The sequence below is a fragment of the Hippopotamus amphibius genome, chromosome 12, assembly GCF_030028045.1.
Source record: "Hippopotamus amphibius kiboko isolate mHipAmp2 chromosome 12, mHipAmp2.hap2, whole genome shotgun sequence".
NCBI classification, from domain to species: domain Eukaryota; kingdom Metazoa; phylum Chordata; class Mammalia; order Artiodactyla; family Hippopotamidae; genus Hippopotamus; species Hippopotamus amphibius.
The window spans coordinates 87,988,354-88,010,616 of record NC_080197.1 but is presented as its reverse complement, the minus strand read 5'-3'; the positions used below and the strand labels follow the sequence as shown (position 1 = coordinate 88,010,616).

Here is a 22,263-nt window from a genome sequence, read left to right as displayed (position 1 = left end):
GCACTACTTTTTAAATGGTTTTAATATGTTTAACAGATTGTTAATAAATAAAAAGTTTGTGAGTCAGCATTTACAAATCTGGGTTTAAAATTGAATACCAAATTTTCAGGAGCATGCATACCCTGGCTGACTAGATGTGTTCTTTTTAGGTATGGTTATGCACTCACAACCAGGAATGAAGCATTAACCTCCCTCCCCCACTCTCCCCTTTGGCTGTTCTACCTCAGGATGTATCATCCCATCAGTGCAAGATCTGGCACAGGCCAAAACTGATTCTCTATCTCCAGTTTGTTACCTAAAGGCAGTATTCCTATATTCGGAACTCAGAAAAAAGCTAGCATCTAAATCCCTGTGATTCAAATCCCCAAGCTAAGCCCTCAACCCTTAAAAGGCCTTGTACTCAATTCTGTCCTAGGACAGCTCTCAACAATGTGTGGGAGGGAGTGCCAGGTGGACAAGTTCATTCTCAAACCTCCTGCCTGGCCCGGACTAACTGTCCAGACCTCCTCAGAGACAGCTCTTAATGCGCCTGGTTTGGAGGAAGGGTCGGGGCAGGAAGGGGGCATGGGCAGAACTGGTCAGCTCTGGGCACAGATAGCCAGAGTTCTGGCTTGCGTGTTGTCCCCTCTACTCTACCACATTCAGCTCAGAAGCCAGCGCTGCTCCTAAAGTAGAGCCCAGATACTCTCTTCTGTAGCCCTGGCCATAGTGACACAAACAAGGAGGTACTTACCTTCAAGCCTCGATGGTGAACAGTCCTGGCCCAAGGTCCTCACTTCCAGACTTCCAACCAGTGCCTTCAGCAGCACTGTGCCCTCTAACATACTCAAGGCTCAGATTTCCTCAGACCTAACCCTTTCTTCCCTTTGCTTAGGAACTCAGGGTCATCCTTACCCATCCCAGTCATCAGGGCCAGGAAACCTAATCTGAATGAAAAACCTGCAGAGGAAAAAAGGCACCTGGATCCTATGACTCCCCAGTGACCAGTCTGATACTCCAAACCTCCAGTTACTGGGTTACAAAGTAGAGAACTGGACTTTGACCCTTCTACGTCCACACCCTTCTGAACTGGAAAAGAGGCTGTTCGTAGTATTATGACTACCTGCACAAAGACACCACTCCCTGCTCCAAGGAGGTATCCCCCCTACACACTCCCCAACTCTCACTACCCCACGCGGTACTCTATGGTTATCCCACAGGATTACAGAGCATCCTAGAAATAGATTCCCTGGTCTCTCCCTCAGTACTGTGGTTTGACTCCATTCTTAGCACAGGTCTGGAAACATAGAAGGTACAAAATAAATACCTGTCAGTTTTCTGCTCTGACCAATCTAGGTACCTGAAACTGGAAATAATGTGGTGACTCCCCAGAGCCTTCAGACCTTATACCTCTAGTCTGGGAAAGTCATACATACTCACACTCACTCTCCCTGTCACTGCTACACTCCACCTGGACCAATCCAAGGCCTTCCACTGGCTTTCTCCAGGCTCATTTTAGAAGCTCCCTTGCCCAGATTATCCTGACGTGGATCCTAGGCCCAGATCCTCTGCCGAGCCATGAATGCAGAGCTATTCGTGTTCTGAGAAGATAAGGTTGCGTCCTAAGAGCTGGATGCTAAACATTTACCTTCCAGGTTAAGCCTCCTCCTCATCTCCCCATGTCTCCCCCTTGCCCTCCCAAAGCTGGAAGGTTTAAGCAACTGCCACAAGAGAGCTCCCTCCAACTCGTTCCTGGCATCCTAGACTGATTACTGAGGGACAGAGGGACTAGGTCATCCTCTTCCCCAAGTTGTTGGGGGTCAAAAGACCCTTGACTGGCCTGCCATCCAGCTAAAGTCCTCTCCATTATCATCTTACGTGAGGTTGTAGCTCTAGACGTTACCTATTTATTAGTATACAAACAATGTACTTGGAAAAGTGCTCCTAACTTATCAGTAACCTCAGTCACCAAGCAGGATTTTTGAAAAGCCTAGAAGGATGATTTTTGAGGGGTAAGTGGGCAGTGTTCAAAGCTTAAGGGGTTAATAAAGCGATCTCTGGCTGGAGTAGTTTAAGGGTTTCATAAGGGTAGAAGCACTGGTCCTTGAGAGTCATGGCTTATTTTAATAGCAAGAGAGGGGCTAAAAAGGAAAATTGCCAGGGGAGGCAGCAGGGAGGTAACTGAATACAAATTATATACTTCACATTGGTACTTGGGGCTCTCAAATTTATTACATGCCTAAATCCTGTCCCTTTCCTACAACATCAGGTTGGGAAGACCTCTGTCCTCAAAGCTTAAGAAAGCATAAGTCAGGAAGGGCTGCCTGGCTCACCCAGACCGCACCACCTGCCCCCAGCTTCCCAGGGGTAGCATCACCCCTTTCTTTGCCTGAGTAATAGTAGGAGAGGAATACAGTAGTGGTGGGAGTGAGATGGGAGGGCAGAGGCTTATCTTTTTCCTCTAAATATTATCTCTGGATGAGGCTTGGCCTCCTGACAATGGGGAACCACACACCTAAAGCAGAGGTGATGCAGGGCCATCAGCTGTAAGGAGGATCAAGTTCATTATATTTCCCAGACCTTTACCCTTCACTTACTCACTGCCAAAGTCCAGAACTAGACGGGTGAGCAGACTCCAATCCATGGATGAGGGGACCCTGTTCCAACTAGAAGCACCTGATGCACAGGTCTGGGGAGATCTGAGAGTGGAGGCAGTGTGGGGCACTCCAAGTTCAGGGCCCTCAAGCTACTGAAGTCCCTAATGTCTACTAAAAGGTGATAAATATGGCTAAGTTCAGGGTTAAACCCTATACAACTAGAAAGGCAACGTCATGAAGCCCTCACACTCTGGGGCCCAATTCATTTAAGCTCCCTTTTGGGGTATGACAGGAAATAGTAAGCAATGTGGAGATGAACCTGAGTTCCTCCATTACCTCACTCTCCCCAGTCAAGGGTACACTTTACCCCTCTGCTGAGAGAAAGAGCAGCCCAGAGAGCGAGACCAGAAGCAGAACTACCCTCACCATTAAACACTGTCCCATGGCAGCTGCACATCAAGGACGAAGGTCTGCTCCGAAGCTGCAGAAAACAAGTTTAATTTCCAACCAGAGTCACAGTCATCGCGTATCCCACAATTTGAGCAAGGAGAGAGAAGGTGAGTTATTAAACATACACAGTCTACATTCCAGAGGAGGAAAAAAGAAGAGAAAAACCAGTTCAGAACTGCAGTTACCACTATAACACCACAAACTTTTAGGGGGAATAGGGGAAATCCCCAGGGACAAGAAAGGCTGGAACAAAGGAAAGCAAAAAATTAAACCTACCAGAGGAGGGTGGGAGAGGGAGTGGGCAGAAATGCAATGAAACACCCAATCCCAAAAGAGCTTTCAGGTGAATGGGAGTGTAGAAAGGACTGCCCCTGCCAAAGGCCTAGCAGCCTGGGATACGACCAAGATCACGTACTGCCCCCTGCTGGACAGATCCTCAAGCAGCACTCAGGCAACCTCCAAGGCGGCTTCCTGACACCCTCAGCCCCACTAGTCCTTTGAAGCTCCCCCAAACCAAGGTGGGGGTGAGTCTAAAATAAGAAAAACCCATGTGGAACTGGAATCTAACTAGGCAGGGTCAGATGGAGTGAGACGAGAGAAGAGGCAAAGTCCTCACCAACCACAAAGATACAGAATGAGGAATCCTAAGTAGGAAAGACCAAGGAAAGGGGAGACAAACAGGCAACAGCAGTGACCAAGTGGAGAAGGCAAAGGAGAGAGTTCAAGAGGGGAGAGGCAACAGGAGCAGGAGCAAAAAAAAAGAAAAAAAAAACCTGACAAAATAGAGACAGAGGCAAAGAAAAAGTGTGGAGGGAAGCATCTGCGGGGTCAGGGGAGTGAACGCGTGTTGAACTGAAACAGAAGCTCCAGCACCCCCCTCCCCCCCCACACACCCACCCACACCCACACCCACACACACACACAGGCTTAGAGAGCAAGAGACCTGCATACACCCACTGCATCTTGGGTACGTAACACATCACTAAGGAGCTGGCACTGAGGGAGACACCCCGGAACCTCTCTTTCACAGTTCAGTCTGGGGTGGGGTGGGGGGCACTGATCTGCTTGTTTTAGACAAAGGTGGCAGGAAGCCTAGTCCCATGGGGTGGGGCTTGGGACAGCCCTTCTGGGAAGGGGTCCCCCAGCCATGCTATGGAGGCCCTGGGCCCTGACGTTAGCAGAAAGGTTATGGGTGGCCGTCTTGGAGCTCAGGGCGCAGCCAGCACACACAGGAGCCCACAGAAAAGCCACGGCTTCACAGAAACCGCAGAAGTTGGGACCCAGGCCAGGATCTCAGGGACAAGCGCCTCCTGTAGACAGAGACGTGGTAGCAGCAGCTTCTGAACAACTACATAATAATGAAGGGAGGACTCTGAAGACCGCTGTATCCCACCAGCACCAATGACCACTCAGAGCCCTACTTCCTCCATTCCAATGCCCAGATCCATTTATGGGGTGGGTGAAGAGGGCAGCGAAAACTGCTGGGACGGAGTAGGGAGGGACAGCAGGATGGTCTGAAGGTCTGGAAACAGAAAATTTTCATCCTTCAGCACATCCTGGACTAGAGAGAACTGGAGAATAGGGGGATAGATGCTGAGGTCTGCTAGGTCACCTCCACTCCCCGACTCCTCATTAAACCAGCCAGCCTGCTCTGGTCAGGCCAGCAGAACTACCAGGGTGAGAAAACTTCTGACAAAGAACAGACGAACCACCCAGCCCCAACATCAGAAGATGGGGGGACAGGAAGGCAGGAATAGGACTGATCTATGTCTCGCCTTCTCCTAATAACAAAAGAGGATGAAGATGGAAAACCTGAGCCCCTCTCCACAGTGCCCTGGGTCCCAAATACACCCCGTGGTCTTGCTATCTATCCCTACCTCCCACCTCAAGCTCCTGAGGAACAGATCTAAGCATGAGGGGGAGGATCAGTTGAACACGCTGAACTGATAAGAGCGAGTGGGTTCCTCTCTCCTTCCCACTAAAAGGCAGGGCAGAATGGCATCTCCTTGGGAACAGTCATCTACAGATAAATGCCACTCCCCTGCCCTAAGTGGGGTGGAGAGAGGGATAAAGGAAGATGGTGGCGGAAAATCCAACATCTGTCCTATCATCCAGGAAAGCCTACCTGCAGAGGAGAGGAACCAGTGCAGGACTGGGGCAGCCTTCTCTCTACCTCCTTCCCCTTATCTCACCAACATGGGAGGAGCAGATGATAGGCGAGAGTGGGCAGTGTCCTGGCTCCAAGCCCTGAGCTGCGCTCCACCTCCTCCATCCGCGCCTTGGCCCCCATATATATTTCTCTATACAGGTATATACACGCGCACACATGCACGCACACAAAGAGAGGCCCGTGCAATTTCCATGTAGAACAGGGGGAGAGCAGCAAAGGAAAGGAAGATGGGGAGTAGGAGAGGGGCCTATGACGAGAGGGAAGGGACTCAGATGCCAAGAGCACAGCAACCGGAGCCAAAGGAAGCAAACGGGGGAGAATACCCCATCCCACCTCCCAAACCCCAGAGCTTGGGGATGGGGCCACCCCATGAAACCATAACAACCTTGTTTTTGTTTTAAATCCAGTAAATTGGAATGATTCATCATCAGGACAGCAACTGGGGAGTGGTCATGGACAGGGGGTGGCGGGCAGGGGAGGCAAGGCTCTTGTTGGGCATGCGGACATGATACCCAGCGCCCTGGCCACACTGGCAACAGGAAGGAAAGGGAGGGCTGGGGCAGGGAGACAGTAGGGGTGGGTGGGGTGGTCGGACAGGGCTGTCTGGCTCTCACTTCTTGTTTTTGAGCTGATTGGCCAGCCAGTCCAGGCCTTCGTACAGCCCATCCCCGCTGGTGGCACAGGTGGCCTGAATGTACCAGTTGCGATGACGCAGGGAATGCAGGCCCAACTTGTCTGTGATCTCAGCAGCGTTCATAGCATTAGGCAAATCCTGGAGCACAAGGGAGACACACAAAAAGGAGCTTCAGGATCTTTCAAAGGCTTTTAGAGCACCCATCTACCAAAGACTTGTGTACCAGCACCCTCTCCTCCTCCTTCAGAGCAGGAACCCAGAGCAAAATCCTAAAGAACTACTTTGGATTTAATCATCATAGAACTCCAGATCCAAGGCACTAAAGGTCATTCCACTGAGGAGCTGGAAACCAAATATGGGGTTGGTAGGGAAGTGGAGAGGTGATTCAGACCGGGCAAACAATCAGATCTGTCTGGCCGTAAGACTGAGGGCAGTTCCACTAAAGTAGACAATAGGTAAGATAAAAGAGGGATTGGAGGTGAAGTATCTACCACACCAGTCCCTCTGGATGGAGATGTTGCTCATTAAAGCTGGGATGGGGGGAACAAGAAGAGGAGCATAAAGAAGGCAGCGAATGATATTTCCCACACTTTCAAAACTGAGAGCACAGTCATAGGGCTTCCCACACAATAAGCCCCAAGACCCCATGATTTCTACAGCCAGGCTGCCCTCTCTCAAACCCGGGGGTAGGGAGGTGTCACACCTGTTTGTTTGCAAAGACAAGGAGCACAGCATCCCGGAGCTCATCCTCTGCCAGCATCCTCATCAGCTCCTCCCGGGCCTCATTTACTCGCTCCCGATCATTGCTGTCGACCACAAATATCAACCCTAGGGAGGCAGAGCATGGGCTGCACAGAGACGACAGATCAACTCCCCTCCCCCACCAAGAGAAAACACCCTCCTTTTACCCTCCAAATACCTGCTCCCTTTTCTCCCTGTCTCCCACCCCTAGGAAATGCAGCAGGGCGAGAGCTGGTTACCAATAACCAAGAACAATAGCCACATTCTCTGCTCACACCCAACCAACCCATGCCAGTCCACAGGCAATTCACATGCCCTACCTTGGGTGTTCTGGAAGTAGTGTCTCCAGAGAGGCCGAATCTTGTCCTGGCCACCCACATCCCAAACTGTGAAGCTGATGTTCTTGTACTCCACTGTCTCCACGTTGAACCCTTTGAAAAAAAACAAACAACAGACAACGGTCACTTGGCTTGAAACACCAGGCCTGCAAATGATGCCCTGGTGGGTTGTTTCTGTTTACCCCAGCCATGGTCATGTCCTAAAAGAAAGCAAAGGCTTCCTCAGACTCGGTGTTCCTTGACTTAGCAGGGTAAAGGCCCAAAAGAAAACCTAAGAGAAGACGCGGAAGAGGACGAAGATGGACAGTCAAGAGATTTACAATCACCTGGGTGAGACAACCTTCCCCATTCATTCTCTCAGTCTTTGCCTCTCCCTCCTGCAAAAGAGATGACTCAGCCGCTCCTGCACCTTGGCCACCGGAGTCTGTCTCAGCTAAGAAGTGGGGCCTGAGAGGCAGAGTGAAGGACAAGAAGTGAGCTACAGTCCTGGAGCCCCAAATACAGAACCAGCTGCTGCTGCTGCTGATCTGCAGCTGCCTCTACAAGGCAAATGTTCTCCCTCCAGCAGGCAGGTCTTAACTGGGATCAGGGCCACCGAGGATCTAAACTGAAGCAATTCCAGGCCTCTGGCAGAAACATCAAAGCCCTTCACCTGCTTTTCGAACAACAGAGAACAAACCAGCTCAGTGCCTGAGGGCCACTGTTGGATGCCAGGCTGTGGAAGTTCCCGCATCAGAGAGGGTCAGGGTAGGTGGGCAAATGGCAGCCCCAGCACCTGCTAGTAAGCTAAATAATCATTCTTCTCTAAACCCCACAAACTGCAAGGACTTGCCTGGTGGCCAGGTGGGGGCTATAGGAATAGGCCCCCTGTCTGGCTCAGCAGCTGGCATGAAAGCCTACATCCGAGCCGTGCCCTTACCAATGGTGGGGATGGTGGTGACGATCTCGCCCAGTTTTAGCTTGTACAGGATGGTGGTCTTCCCTGCGGCATCTAGGCCCACCATCAGGATGCGCATCTCCTTCTTTCCAATCAGGCTCTTGAGAAGGTTTCCAAAGATATTACCCATGATCACAGCAGCCGCTTTCTGAGGGTAGCAGAGTGCAGCGGGGGCAGTAGCAGTCTGCTTTTGGCCCGGTCCCTGGTATAGAGGACTTGATCCTAAGCAAAGAAATGCAAACTCATTACCGCCATGTGCTTGTCAGGATTTCACGTTAATAGCACTGGCCAAAGTCATGGCTGGTGTTCTTTCACGACAAACTGAGTGCCTGAGGGTACTATGAAGATCAAGGCCCACTCAGACACATCCGGAGCCTTTGGGAGCAGAGACAAAGCAGTGAACACGCAGGACCCCTGCTTCTGCCAGGAACCTATCCATGTGACTTTGGATGAGTTATTTCACCTGTCCTTATCTGCACCTGTAAATGGAAGGGGTTGAACTAGATGATTTCTAAAGTCCCTTCAGTCCTGATAATCTACACGATACCCCAAGGCACCGGGAGATCATTAATGCCCCTCCCTCCCCCAACCTCACCCTGAGACTTCTGGAAAGGGTGGGAGAGGAGGGAGGGGGATGAGGAGTGGCTCTTTGTGACTCCTGACAAGGTTCAGGCTTGCCAGTTTCCCAAGGTTTATGCTCTCAGCTCTAATCAAGAGACTCTGCTTCTTCCCTTCCTGTATTTCTACACCTTCCTTCCACACACCAAAGTTAATGAGGAAGAGACGAGAAAGCAGCACTCCTAAAAGAGGCTGATCTTTTCCACTCTGCGAAATGCCAGCTGCTAAAGTCATGCCCTGTTCATGTAACAGCGCACTAAGAGCTGGGAGGTGGGGTGGGGAGAGGCTGCCCCTCATTCCTCAGCCAGGTATGCCCCAGGTTCACCGTGGTCCATCCCAGGACAGCTGCTCCACATGGCCACCTGCGAGGAGGCGGTCAGCTCATTCTCTGCTTCTGCTCCACCCCCTTCAGTGTATTCTCCACAGAGCAGCCAGACTGATTTCAAAACCAAAACCAGGTCATGCTGCTCCTCTGTTCAAAACCCTCTCTCTGGGCTTCATATTTCCCTTTCAGTAAAACCCAAAGCCATACCGTGGCCTACAAAGTCCAGCACAATCTGCATTCCCAATTCTCTCATCAGATCTCCTACTACTCTCCCCTGTGCGTACTCCAGTTCCCCCATACTTTCCTGCCTCAAAGCTTTTGTCCTTGCTATTCGTTCTGCCTGGAATGCTCCTCTCCCAGACAACCTTCATGGAGCACTCCCTCACTTCCTGCAGGCATCTGTTTGACTCTCACTTTATCAACCACCTATACACACACACACCACACCACTCTCCACCCCATTTATCCCACTTTACTTTTCTTCATAGCATTTATCACCATCTGACATGTTACATGTTTGTTTCCTGCTGTACTGTGTTTCTCCTCCTACTATAATCTCAGCTCCTTATCTATTTTGTTCCCTGCTGTGTTCCCAGCACCCTGACTAGCTCCTGGCACACAGTAGTTGAATAACTGAACTAACTCCCAAGGTCTCTACTGACCTCACCAGCAGCTCACTCAGGTTAGACATTTCTGCCTGGTACGTAACAGGGAAAAATGAAGGGAGCAGTCAGAACACTACAAAAGTACAAAATATCTATCTGCCCATCCCACCCGCTGCCCCGGACAGACAGAATCAGTCATTCATTCCCTCTCTTCTTCCCTCCCTTCTCTATGGCTCAAGACAGCCACAGAAATGAATCTTTGAAACAATAATGAAACGGGGGTTCAGAATCACTCGTGCCAACCAGTTCTCTGTGCCTGCGGGAGACATGCGTCAGCGGGCAGCTTATTCAGCAATCACCATATGCCAGCTGCTGGCACTCTCTACAGAGTCTGGGAACCAGAGACACACACACACACACCCCCCAAACCCAGCGAGTGAAAGAACAGGTCAAGACAGAGTGCACCCAAACCCAAGAATGTGAAAGGTAGATGCAGAGGAATCCTATTTACAAGCTAAAGCAGGGGGTTTGGTGGGAGTTTAGTTTGTTTTCTCAAAAACTATTTCAGGTTTGTTTGTTTGTTTCCTACTCTCCTAAGTTTGCAGTGAATTCCAGACTAGTACAAAGGAGCCAGATCAACAGTCTCTGGAGACCAAAGTACTAGTTTGTCCAAAAAACAGAAACAATGAGTGTTTATGGAGTGTTTCATCTTCAAAGGCCTCCCCAGACATCCACTAATGAGCCAGGAGTGGTGCTCCGGGTAGGTTCCACGGATGAGCCCTGCCCCTGACCCAGAGGGCTTACACCCCAGGGGGAGGGCCTGGCTCAACTTTGGCCTCAACTTCAGCCAAGTCGCCCACTAGCCATCCTCCCTGCCCATCCTGCCTCAACCACCCAGCCAGACAGATTCCAGAGGATTCCTGAGGCAGGAGGGGACATCTGCCCAACTCATAAGACCATATCCCACCAACCCTGGTAATCTGTGGTAGTCAGACTTCTGGTTCTGCTGCCATCCCTTCCAGAAATTTATACCTTTCCCAAATCTTCCTTGTTTTTATCTTGTCTCTTGCTTGGGTGTCCTTTCCTTCAGCTCCAGACGATACTTTGCTTTAAAGCTTAGGTATCAGGCTTTGGCCCAGATTCTGAACTGAATTTATACCACACATTTATCTTGCTGATTAAATGATTACCAACTGTGAGTCAAGCAGTGGCTGAAAGATATCCCTTGCCCCAGAACATGCATACACTATCCTTTGGTCTGCTTCTTTGCTAAGCTATCATGCGAAAGTCTTGGTTCAAAATCTGATCCCAGTGTCACACTTATTTCTCTTTTCTGGCATGCCACACAAAGGCCCTTGAATTATCTGAACCACTCAAGTGGCACTATGTTATGGAGTTTTTCCTTCTTTTATAAATCCGTACATTTATTGTCTCCCCAATTTAACTGTGTACTCGCCATGGGCAAGGACTACGCCTTTGGATCTTTCCTTGCTCCCAGTGCCAAGCCCACTGAGGGAGTCCCATCAAGCACATTGGCTAACTGAAGCCTCATCTGAGGATGTCCTTATATCATTTCTTCTGTCCTAGCAGTACTTGGTACCTCTGTGTAATGCACAGATGGTTGCTTAGCTTTCCTGTCAATTCTTGGCCATTTTCCACACATGCTGACCCCAAGACTGGTTCGGGAAAGCCATGAAAGGACTAGAAGACTAAAAGTGGTAAAAAATTTTCTCTTGCCATTGAGTATTCAGTGAGGCTGATAGATGACTAATGAAATATTCCAATAGTTACCATTGTCCCCCATGGCAGCCCAGGGCCTTGAAATTAATGGACATTACAACTCCTCTTTTTTTTTTTAATTAATGTATTTTATTTATTTTATTTTTGGCTGTGTTGGCTCTTCATTGCTATGCGCAGGCTTTCTCCAGTTGTGGTGAGCGGGGGCTGCTCTTCACTGTGGTGTGCAAGCTTCTCAGTGTGGTGGCTTCTCTTGTTGTGGAGCATGGGCTCTAGGCATGTGGGCTTAGCAGTTGTGGCACGTGGGCTCAGTAGTTGTGGCACACAGGCTTAGCTGCTCCGCAGCATGTGGGATCTTCCCAGACCAGGGCTCGAACCTATGTCCCCTAAACTGGCAGGCAGATTCTTAACCACTGCGCCACTAGGGAAGCCCAACTCTTCTTTAATTTAATCAGGAGCTTGACTCAGATGAACATGCCAAAGGGGGTGTTGGCTTTCTTGTCTTGGCTTTCCCTGTCCCCGCCTATTTCCAGACAGCATGCTGCTCCCCCACCAGGATGGTGGCAACTTTCAGCTTTGTGCCATGAACACAAATCTATGGCTATATAGCCAATTCTCACTTTCACCATAATGCATCCCTAGAAAAAGCTCTGGGAAGCAGATGGCAAACAAACAAACCCTGGATTGTTTCCCTGTGTACTGTATAGTCTATAGTTATTCTCTTTCGCCACAGATGGCTCTCCTGTGTCAACAGGGCAAAATACCAGGGTTCTATGGGCTGGTAGAAACAGAAAGCAGTTAAAACTGAAAGTGAGTGGCTCAAGATGAAAAAGGGAATATACTAATATCTCTATTAACAAAGAGGATGTCTCAACATTCCATCTTACAGTTACAAACTTTGTTACCAGTGGTAAAAATAACAACAGGAACTCGAAAAATGTGTTCCGGTGCAATCCATGTGGGACACTGCAGGAGCTCAATCAAGCACACTGGCTGATTGAAGCCTCACCTGAGGATGTCCTCACTGACGATCACTTACTGCCCACAATCCCTCTCTCCCACCCGCCAGGAGGGGTAGGCTGTTGCTGTCACTGACTGTTCAGTCATCTTGACTTCAGGTATGCCTGCCTCACCCTCCAGGTGATTCTGAGAGTCACAGCTCAGTCTGCCATACACACTGCCCACTCCTGATGCAGGCATGTGTCCTGAGGGGACTCCTGATCCAGCACCTCCTCTTCAGGCTGCATGGGCCCAGGGAAAGGAAGACCAGAGCCTCCCAAACCCTCTGCTGCCCAGGGAGGGTGCACTAAAAGCAGCTTTATTCCCAGTCTTCAAATTGAGTTATCACTAACAGAGATGCTATTCTTTAGCACAGCCAATGGAACAGACGAAAAAATTTAAGGAAACCAAAGCACGGTCTGCCTATATTTAGCTTCCTTAGTGCAGCTGGCTTGTGACCTCTGTAAACTTTCCAAATTTTTGCCTCAACAGCACTGTAATCAGCACACAAGAACTCCTAGATTAGTATCTCAATGACTTCTATTAGACTCAAAGATTTCCCAAAGCCAAGAAACAGCTTCTGATGTCAGCTTCCATCCATTCATTAAACGTTTACTGAGTATAATGAACCAGGGATACAGAGGAAGATAGTTTCTGCCTTCATGAAACTCAGTCAATGGGAGAGAAAGACTAGGAACCAGAGGATTACAGTGTGAGGATAAGAGTGGGATAAGCACATAGTATTATGAGGATAGAAAGCTGGAGCAGTTAATCAAGACTGGAGGATAAAGGATGATTCCCAGACATGATTCTCAGGTCACACGTGAGCTGATTCTCAAAGGAAGAATAGGAAGTAACCAGACACTAAGGAATAGGGAAGGTGGGAGAGGGAACAGAGTGTGCACAGGCATGAAGACTTGAGTTAGAGCATTTATGAGCCAAAGCCAGGTGCAATTGGGAGGACACAGCACGGTGAGTAAAAGGGAGGGATGAGGTTGGAGAGAGAAGCAGGAGCTAGATCATGAAGGGCCTTAAAGGTCATACGAGTAACAAGATCAGATACGTGCTATAGAAAGACCATTCTGACAGCAGTTTAGGGAATAAATTAAAAGGGGGAAAGACTGGAGGCAGAGAGACCGCTTGAGAGGTATAGTAACACAGATAAGAAATCAAAAGTTCTGAAACAGAGGTGGCAATAAAGAGGACAGATCTGAAACATCAAAATAGTAGAATCCACAGGATTTAATGACTGATTAAACGTAGGAAGGAAGACGAGAAGAGTCAAAGACGATTTTTCTGGCCTGTGGTACTTCTTCAGACAGGAAACACAAGAGGAACAGATCTGAGAGTGAAGATGTTTATTTTTAGATTAACATTAATTTTGAGGTGCTAAGGTATGAAGCTCAGGAGAAAAGTCTGGTCTGGGTATATGGAATCATCTACATGGAAGTAACTGAAACCCCAGAAGGAACCAAGATGATCCGGGATGGTAGCAGTTACTGGCTGCCACCCCAACAGCCATCTTCCCTTTCTTTCTTCTAACAGAACCCCTAATTTGTTCAGATGTTGGCAGGGAGTGGGTATGAGCTACCCCTCCCCAGCCCTAGGGTATGAAAACTGATCAGCTGAAAGGAGGTGGGCATTCCATTTCTCTTGCCAGTGACTGAGTCACAAATGGTCAGGCACTAATTCTGGGCAACAAGATGTAAGGAAAGTCTGTTGGGAGTACCTGGGAAAGTTTTCCTCAATCTTAAAAAAGAACATATGCTAATGTTCTCGTCTAACCTTTGGATATTGATTAGAAGGGTGAGACGCTGGAGTCATCTTGGGGACACGAAGGGACAGACGTAAGAACACTAGGATATCAGAGCAGAAAAACTGGAAAAACCTGGGTCCTTAGTAACATTGTCAAGTTGGTGGATTTAAAAAAAAAAAAAAAAAAAAAAGGCAGCTGTGTGGTAGCCTGGAAGGGAGGGGAGTTGGAGGGAGAATGGATGCATGTATATGTGTGGCTGAGTCGCTTTGCTGTGCACCTGAAACTATCACAACATTGTTTATCAGCTATACTCCAATATTAAAAAAGTTAAAAAAAAAAAACAAAAAAACAGTTCTACCCCTGGACTACTTCTGTGTGTGGTAAAATATACATAACATAAAATTTACCATTTTAACCATTTTTAAGTGTACAGTTCAGTGGCATTAAGTATTGTCACACTGTTGTGCAACTATCACCACCATGCATCTCCAGAACTCTTCCATCTTCCCAAACTGAAACTCTGTACCTATTAAACAATAATCCCCCTCTCCCCAGCCTCTAGAAACAACCACTCTACTTTGTTGCTGAATTTGACTATTCTAGGTACCTCATAAATGTGGAATCAAACAATAATTGTCCTTTTGTGTCTGGCTTATTTCACCTAGACTTCTTGTTATATGTTTAATAAATCCTCTGACTGAGCTACAGGTGTGTTTTCTATCTTTTGCAACTGATACATCCTAACTGATATATCTAGGGAGAGTGTGTACAATGAGACAGGAGAAAAGGCCAAAGGCAGAAACTTAGGGCACATCAACAATTAAAGCAGTGGGCAAAAAAGAGGCCAGGAAAGAGAGTAGGAAGCACCCAAAATGGTAGAAAGGAAATCAAGAGAGTAAGACATCAGAGACACCAATGAGGAAAGAACAGCAAAAGGGGAAAAAAAAAAAAGGTGGGTCAAAGGCTGTAAAAAGGTCACATTAAGATAAGGCCTGAAAGATACCTACTGAACTTAGCTACTTGGCAATCAACGATTTACCTTGTTATAAATTAGAACATACTAACTAAAATTAGCCTCCATTTAACTCACCTAGCAGCGTTTAGGCTCAAGCCATAATCATTACACCAACTTCCCTTCTAGTCTTAGAGGAAGACTCCAGTATAGGATAACCGAAGGAGGCCACAACATCAAATGAAGAAGGATCCTAAATTGCCCTGATAAAGACGGGAACACTAGGGAAGGGTATGGCTTTTCCCATGGACAACCCTCAGCAAGTGAGTCAGAACAGAGAATCAGGTCTGTTTCAGAATACATGACCTTGCTAGATAAAAGTGACCAGATTAAAAGCTAGACTCCTTTGCTTCCTTGGAACACTGTGGCACTACCCTCTCACCAAGCTTTCAGCTTGCTCTATTCTTAGAATCTGACCAGCTTACAACTGCACCATCTCCTGATATTCGATGGCTGCTCCAATGCCCTCATCTACAGCCCTGGGTATCCAGAACACTGTACTTTCCTAATTACAAAATCACTGAAATTTCATGCATAATCAGCCTAAAGCCCCAGTTAACCTTTGCCCCAATCTGGTCCCACCATGCAGGTCAAGATGGAATTGCCAGTGAACAGATGAAAGGGGTGGCCATGTGGACAAGGCCACCCATCATAGAGCAGCCTAAGGATACAGAAGACAAGGGAATCACCTACCTTGGGGGATAAGAGCCACCTCTTAGGGTGGCTAGAGCCCATGGGCCAGTCATCTCAGGTTGCAAGCAGCTATGCCTGCTTCACCATTATCATTTTCTCTGTATACCATGGTGGGGAAAAGTTTGGGAAGTACTTCACTAGACTCTCAGTCCCTTGCCAGCAGGGACCATGCCTTATTCATGTTTCATGTTCCCAGCATCCAGCTCCATGACTGATCTGTAGCTAGTGACTGATATGCTTGTTGCTGAACATGGTTCTACTGATGATGGCAAACGTTTGTGAGGTTGAGGAAGACAGTATTCTATAGGTGATCTCCAGTTCTTTTCCTGTATCTGACAAACTGGAGAAGTGGCGTCCATATTCTCAGAGCCCTAGGGTTCCTTGGATGGGATTCAGAGCCTGCCTGGGGGAAAGGGAGAACTATATGAGAGGCTCTAATTATGCTCCGCCACTCTCCACCACTACCACAGCAGCAGCACTTTTATCCATTTTATGTATTAGACTTCAAGTAAGATTTTATATAAGGTTAGGTTCGACTGCTTTTTTTAAGAAAAAGGGGAGGATAAAGGACAAAACCACTCCAACAGAGACCAAATGTTCTTCTGCATCCTATATCATGCTGAAATTTAAACATTCTTGCTTGACACTCTTGTGTTTAAGCTCATACAGGACAGGTTATACGAATTCCCTGGCGGTCCAGTGGTTAGGACTCTGCACTTTCACTAAGGGGGACCCGGGTTCAATCCCTGGCCATCAGGGAACTAAGATCTGCCACGCCCAGTCATTTCACCTTTCTTCAGGAATATGGTGATAATGGTGGATCCCTGAAATCTTGAGCCATTTCCTTTCTAGCCCATATGATACAGAAGATCCTTTGCAGAAGTCCATGACAAATCTCTAACACCTTCATAGAATCCCTCCCTCAGTCAGTTCTTTCCCAGACTACACTATAAAGCCTTCCAACATTCGCAGAACTTTTTCTAAACGCTCCCCATGTCCTTTCATTATCGAAAAGCTTTATTAGCACTCTACCTATATTTGCAATAGATGCTGGAAAAGATATAATAGACAGAATTACAGATACTGCAGCTCTGGATCTTAATACAGTACATACTGAAACAAAGGCTGAGGTTTTTTTTTTTTATTTAATTTATTTATTTACTTGGCTGAGTCGCATGTTAGTTTCAGTGTGCGGGCTCCAGGGCACAGGGGCAGCGCGTGGGCTTAATTACCCTGCAGCATGTGGGATCTCAGTTCCCGACCAGGAATCAAACCTGCATCTCCTGCATCAGAAGGCAGATTCTTAACCACTGGACTGCCAGGGAAGTCCCCCAGAGGCAGACATTTATAGGAGATATGACTAAGTGAAAAGAGTGGCCCAGGAAATGGAGGATGCTGAAATACTAATTGAGATGTAAAATAATGAGAGCCAAGAATCTAAATGCCCAACCTAGGTCAATCAGGATGCTCTTTTATGGAAAAGTCAACCATTACCTCAGAGTCACACTGACTTTTCTAACATGAACACTATTCTACACCCTCACCCTACATCCAAGTTGATGGTTCAGGGCCCCAGTTTCACCTCCCACTCAGGCAACAGGAGCTGCCTCTGTGAGGCTGATGCTGAAAAAAGATTTCATTGCTCATAAGCCTACGACCAGCACAGAAAGTCATGGTAACAATCATCCCTCCACATAGGCGTTTCAGGCAGCAAGTTGTTCTTTTGTAAATCCCCTCTTTTTTAAGGCAGCCCTGAGTGCTCATGTTATTATTACTATTATGATGGTGATTATTAATAGCAGCTAACATTTACTTGAGGCTTACTATGTGTGCTTTGTGTAATACTAGGTGCTTTACATGTGTCTTTTCATTTAATTCTCATGCCAACACTACGAATAGGCACTATCATTATCACACTCTTTCCACATGAGGAAAATAAAGCTACAAGGGGACAAATAATTTCATGAAAATCATACACCTAGTAACTGGCAGAGGCAGGATTTGAACTCAATTTTGTCTGATTCCAAGCTCCACACTCTTAATTACCTCACCATTTTGCCTCTAAATTCACTTGCAACAAAAATGGTGAAGGGACCTATGCTGTACACCTGAAACTAACACAATATTGTAAGTCAACTACACCTCGATTTAAAAAAAAAAAATGGTGAGGAGAGCCAAACACAGTGATGTGTTTTGAGTCTCAGGACTCTTGGCATCCATTTCTAAGGTATATGGGGAAGCAGATTCCACAATTTCCCTTAGTTATTGACTCAGCTTTAACAAACCTGGTTTTAAAGAACTTCCTCCTTCTAACCAACAAATCCCGCCCACTGTCCTCTGAGTCCATTTCCTCTATTATAACTCCAGTGGAAGAGAGCAGTAGAGATGAAAACACTTTATGACCCTTTGTGCACTTAAGACTTAACTTCCACTCTTTCTAGCATGCTGTCTGCCCTCCTTTACACTTGCATTAAGTTTAATAATAGCAGCTACCATTCACTGGCACCACTTCTATGCCAGGCACCACATACATACACTGGCTCCCTTCTCTGTAATTACCAGATCCCAATCTGTAGACAACACTCTGAAGGACTCAGGTCTAATGGAGAGACCCCTTTGCTCACAGTGGGGAAGCAGGAGACCTGGGATTTCTGATAAATGACTGTGTTCTAATACTTTTCTTTTTGGGTCTGTCTTTCATTATCCATGACTGTTTTGTGCCTCTCAAGAAGGTGGAGAGACCAAGACTTCTTAATCACAAAGGCTAAGGACCTTTACACCCTCACTCAGCTATCTTCAGGCACTCTCTCTGACAGCCAAGCCCTCTCCTCCTCTTTCCTTAAACTGTGGTCAGAAAACCTGAGTTCTATTCATTCACATCCTCTATTTATCATGACTGCCTACTGTGTGCACAAGAAAGTGTGGGAGATACGAGATGAGATCCAATTCCTGCACTCAAAAGGCTTCTTCTCTTTGGAAAAGTAAGAGATACACATAAAAATTTTGACTATGCAAGGTAATAACTCTGTGCTGGGAGGCAGGAGGCATGTGAATATGTGATACAGGAGGACCCTTCCCAGCTGAATCCAAGGTCAATGATCCACTATGTGAAAGGTGGATCAGCTTCTTTCTTAGAATGAGCTTTTATAGACATGTTATTCAAACTCTGGTCTAATGTACAATGACCAATTCACTGACCCACTCCAGTCATAGCGAGTGGAGACACTTACCCCAACAACAAGCTCAAGACAAAATGGCAGCAAAGACTGTCACCACCTGATTAGAGACAGGTAAGGAAGCATGCAGAGACTAGACTGTCCTGTTGCACTGACCCAAGCAATCAGACTCCTGCAGCAGATCTCCTACCAAATAAAACTTTCATGCCATAGACTAGGGGTGACCCAATCTAACAGCGACAGAGACAGGTTTTAAGTTACACTTCTCCCTCACCCAATGACCTCACTATTTCTTCTCACTCCTGACCACATACCACACTCCTCCTGGTCTGGCCAGAGAAAGACCAGCAGTAACACAACCGGAAAGAAGGGAAATCTCCCCAAAGAGGCCCTACCACTTGGCTAATCAAGTGGCCCGATTTTAACGGGGAATACCACACCGCCCCCACCCGCACCCCCCCCCCCCCCCCCCACTTAAAAAATTGGTGTAAGCAATGGCTCCATTTTCTGTTCCGGGAATCCTGGTACTTCCTAAAGAAAGAAAGCGGATTGGAAGACAGAAACTCAGAGCCAGTGACAAGATGCTCCCTCCTCCTGTGAGACCGCCCCCGCTTCGCCTGGGGGAGGAAGGCACCACCTCTCTTCTCCAAGCAAGATCAGATCCCCCTCCCCCAACTCCTGCCTCCTCTCCTCTTGCTCCCCACCTGCTACCCTCTTCCCAGCGTGCGGTTCTCAAGACCCGAAAGCGCAACCTTCACCATAATAGTGCCCCGGGGGCGCCCCACTAGCCTGTGTTAGCTGTTAATCCCCAAAACCCCCTACGCACCCCTGCCCCACGATGGGGGGAGGGGGTGTCACCATAGCAAGGCTTCTCTCTGGTCTATTACTGAGGTGGAGGGGGAGAGGGGGTGAGAAAAAGCGACATTCCCTAGCCCTTTAAATAGCAAAAGGATACAACACAGCCATCACCGCCCCCGCGTCACCTCACCTTGGACTGCTTTCCTCCCCCTCAACCCCAACCCTTCAAAAGGCCACCTCCCGCGGGCGAGAGGAACCTAACTGCAGCCCAGGTCGCCCCCTTGTGCGAGGAGGAGGACAAATCCGTGTGCGCCCCCCACCCCCACCCCCACCCCAGCTCCGCGTCCTTCAAATGCGGGGGCAGGCGTGTGGCTGGCCCAGCGCCTCCTCTCCGAGCTCTCTGGTGAGAAGGACCACACCGCCCCACACCAGGCAGTGCCGGGCGAGCAAGCGGGGGGCGGGGGGGGACCTATCTTCTCAGCCCCCACCGCGAGCCTCTCCTCTACCGGGACCCGCCTTCCCTCCTCCCGGCTCCTCACCTGTTCCTGCTCCCAGCTCTGCCGCTGCGGCCGCCGCCTCCGCCCCCGCAGGTTTCGCTGGGCTCTCGCTCCACTCTCTCCGCCTCCCTCAGCCGATTTCAGCGCTGCGGCTCCCCTGGCCCCGCTCCCGGCTCCCTCCTTCCTTCCCTCCACCTAGCACCGGAAGCCGCGACGGCGACAGGAGCTGTGCAGCGCACCCTCACCCCCAGACCGGGATACTTCCCACCTCCCTGATCGCGCGAGAGCTGCGCGGCGGCGAGCGGCCGTTCTCGCGAGATCCATCACCATGGCAGCGGCTGCAGCAGAGGCAGCGGGTGTTCCAGTCCAAGTCCGGGTGGGGGCCGATGTGGGGGCTGGAGTCTGCGGGCGGCAGAGGCGGGAGCTAGGAAATGGGGGTGAGACAGTGGGGGCAGAGGTGAGAATCCCTAGCCCCAGGGCCACGCCTGTTATTTAAGGACTGGGGCCGCGTAGTGGGCACACTGGAGACTGGGGCTCCTTGGGCACAGTCAGGAAGGAGCAGAGTATGAGTGAACAGCCCTCGCTTTGGACCTTACCCCTTCACCTCTCAACTTCATTTCTTAACCAGAGCTACGTGCACCCTCGCGAGAGCCCTCACTGCATCAGTGTTGCTACTCCTACTAAGAATGGGTTGTTTGGGGCGGGGGCTCTGAATCAAGAGACCTTTTCCATAGGGAAGAGGGAGAGTGATAAGTTTAAGAGACTGAAGGAAACAGCTGGACACTGGGCCAGTTAGGAAGCTGGAACTTGAAAGACAAACTGTTGAAGACTAGTATTCAGAGATGTGTCTTGAGAAAGTACACCTAGATGAAGATGAATTTTAGTATTACAAGGAAACAAGGATTTTGCACCCGTGTTTCTCTATTCCTGCCCACCCCCACTTTCCTCACACTCATTTCTGCACCTGGTCTAGACATGCAAACTCCCCTGGAATAGTCACGGCTGTGATACAAGAAGGGCGCTAGTAATGCTAAGAACAGAAGATTCTTGAAATACTCTTTTTCCTCATTTACAGCAGTACCGATCTTCCTCAGCTTACAGTGGGGTTACACCCCAATAAACCCATCATAAGTTGAAAATATCTTAAGTCAAAAATGCATTTACACCTAACCTACCAAACATCATAGCTTAGCCTAGCCTGCCTTAAACATGTTCAGAACACTTACATTAGCCTACAGTTGGACAAAATAATCTAACACAAAGCCTATTTTATAATAAAGTGCTGAAATTTTGAATATCTTATGTAATTTATTGAATACTTTACTATACCGAAAGTGGAAAACAGAATGGTTATATAGGCACAGAATGGTTGCAAGTGTACCAGTTGTTTACCCTTGCGATGGCATGGCTGACTGGGACCTGCAATTCAATGCCACTGCCCAGCATCACAAAAGAATATCATACTGAAAAGCCTGGGAAAAGATCAAAATTCAAATTACGGTTTCTACTCAAGGCATGACAGTTTTGCACCATCATAAAGTAAAAAAATCTAAGTTGAACCATTGTAAGTTGGGACCACCTGTATAAGGGAACACATGGCTCTTCCCAAAAGCTTGGGCCAAAATTGTCGCTTTTTTAATTTGATTTTGTGTGTGTGTGCCTTGTTTCTTGTCTCCTTCCAAGAAGAACTAGACTGGTAGATAGCTACACTCTGTCTACCCCATCAATCCCTGGTGTATGCATTCACCAGTTCCTTCCTCTCATCCCAGTTTTTTTTTTAAGTCTTTATGAAATTTGTTACTATATTACTTCTGTTTTATGTTTTGGTTTTTTGGCTGTGAGGTATGTGGGATCTTAGCTCCCCAACCAGGGATCAAACCTGCACTCCCTGCATTGGATGGTGAAGTCTTAACCACTGGACCACCAGGGAAGTCCCCTCAGTTTGTTTTCTCTCTTATTTTAACCTTCAGAATAACACGGACCCTAGAATGTCAAGTCGAGGACCATAATTTAAGATGGTGAAGGATGAATGATAACCTACATGAGAAAAGAATCTAAGAAAGAATGAATACATGTATATGTATAACTGAATCACTTTGCTGTATACCTGAAACTAATACAACATTGTAAATCAGCTATACTCCAATAAAATTAAAATACTTTTTTTTAAAAAAAGATGGTGAAGGATGATCAAAAACAAA

At 48.0% G+C, this 22,263-nt stretch overlaps 1 protein-coding gene across 3 annotated transcripts; it reads right to left on the bottom strand.

Annotated features, from left to right (window-relative positions):
• Nucleotides 1-1,145: 1,145 nt before the first annotated feature.
• Nucleotides 1,146-20,322, bottom strand: ARF3 (ADP ribosylation factor 3). 3 transcript variants are annotated; one of them, XM_057701349.1, is made up of 7 exons: nucleotides 20,105-20,322; nucleotides 7,829-8,068; nucleotides 6,892-7,002; nucleotides 6,534-6,658; nucleotides 5,811-5,968; nucleotides 3,003-3,057; nucleotides 1,146-1,276 (listed from the first exon to the last, which is right to left on the bottom strand). In XM_057701349.1, the coding sequence occupies exons 2-6, from the start codon at nucleotides 7,974-7,976 to the stop codon at nucleotides 3,033-3,035; spliced, it is 567 nt and encodes a 188-aa protein (XP_057557332.1). In that variant the 5' UTR covers nucleotides 7,977-8,068; nucleotides 20,105-20,322; the 3' UTR covers nucleotides 1,146-1,276; nucleotides 3,003-3,032. The 3 variants fall into 3 exon arrangements, with proteins under 3 accessions (XP_057557332.1, XP_057557331.1, XP_057557333.1); XM_057701348.1 differs by lacking the exon at nucleotides 1,146-1,276 and having other exon boundaries at nucleotides 2,873-3,057; XM_057701350.1 differs by lacking the exons at nucleotides 1,146-1,276; nucleotides 3,003-3,057; nucleotides 5,811-5,968 and having other exon boundaries at nucleotides 6,543-6,678.
• Nucleotides 20,323-22,263: the final 1,941 nt, after the last annotated feature.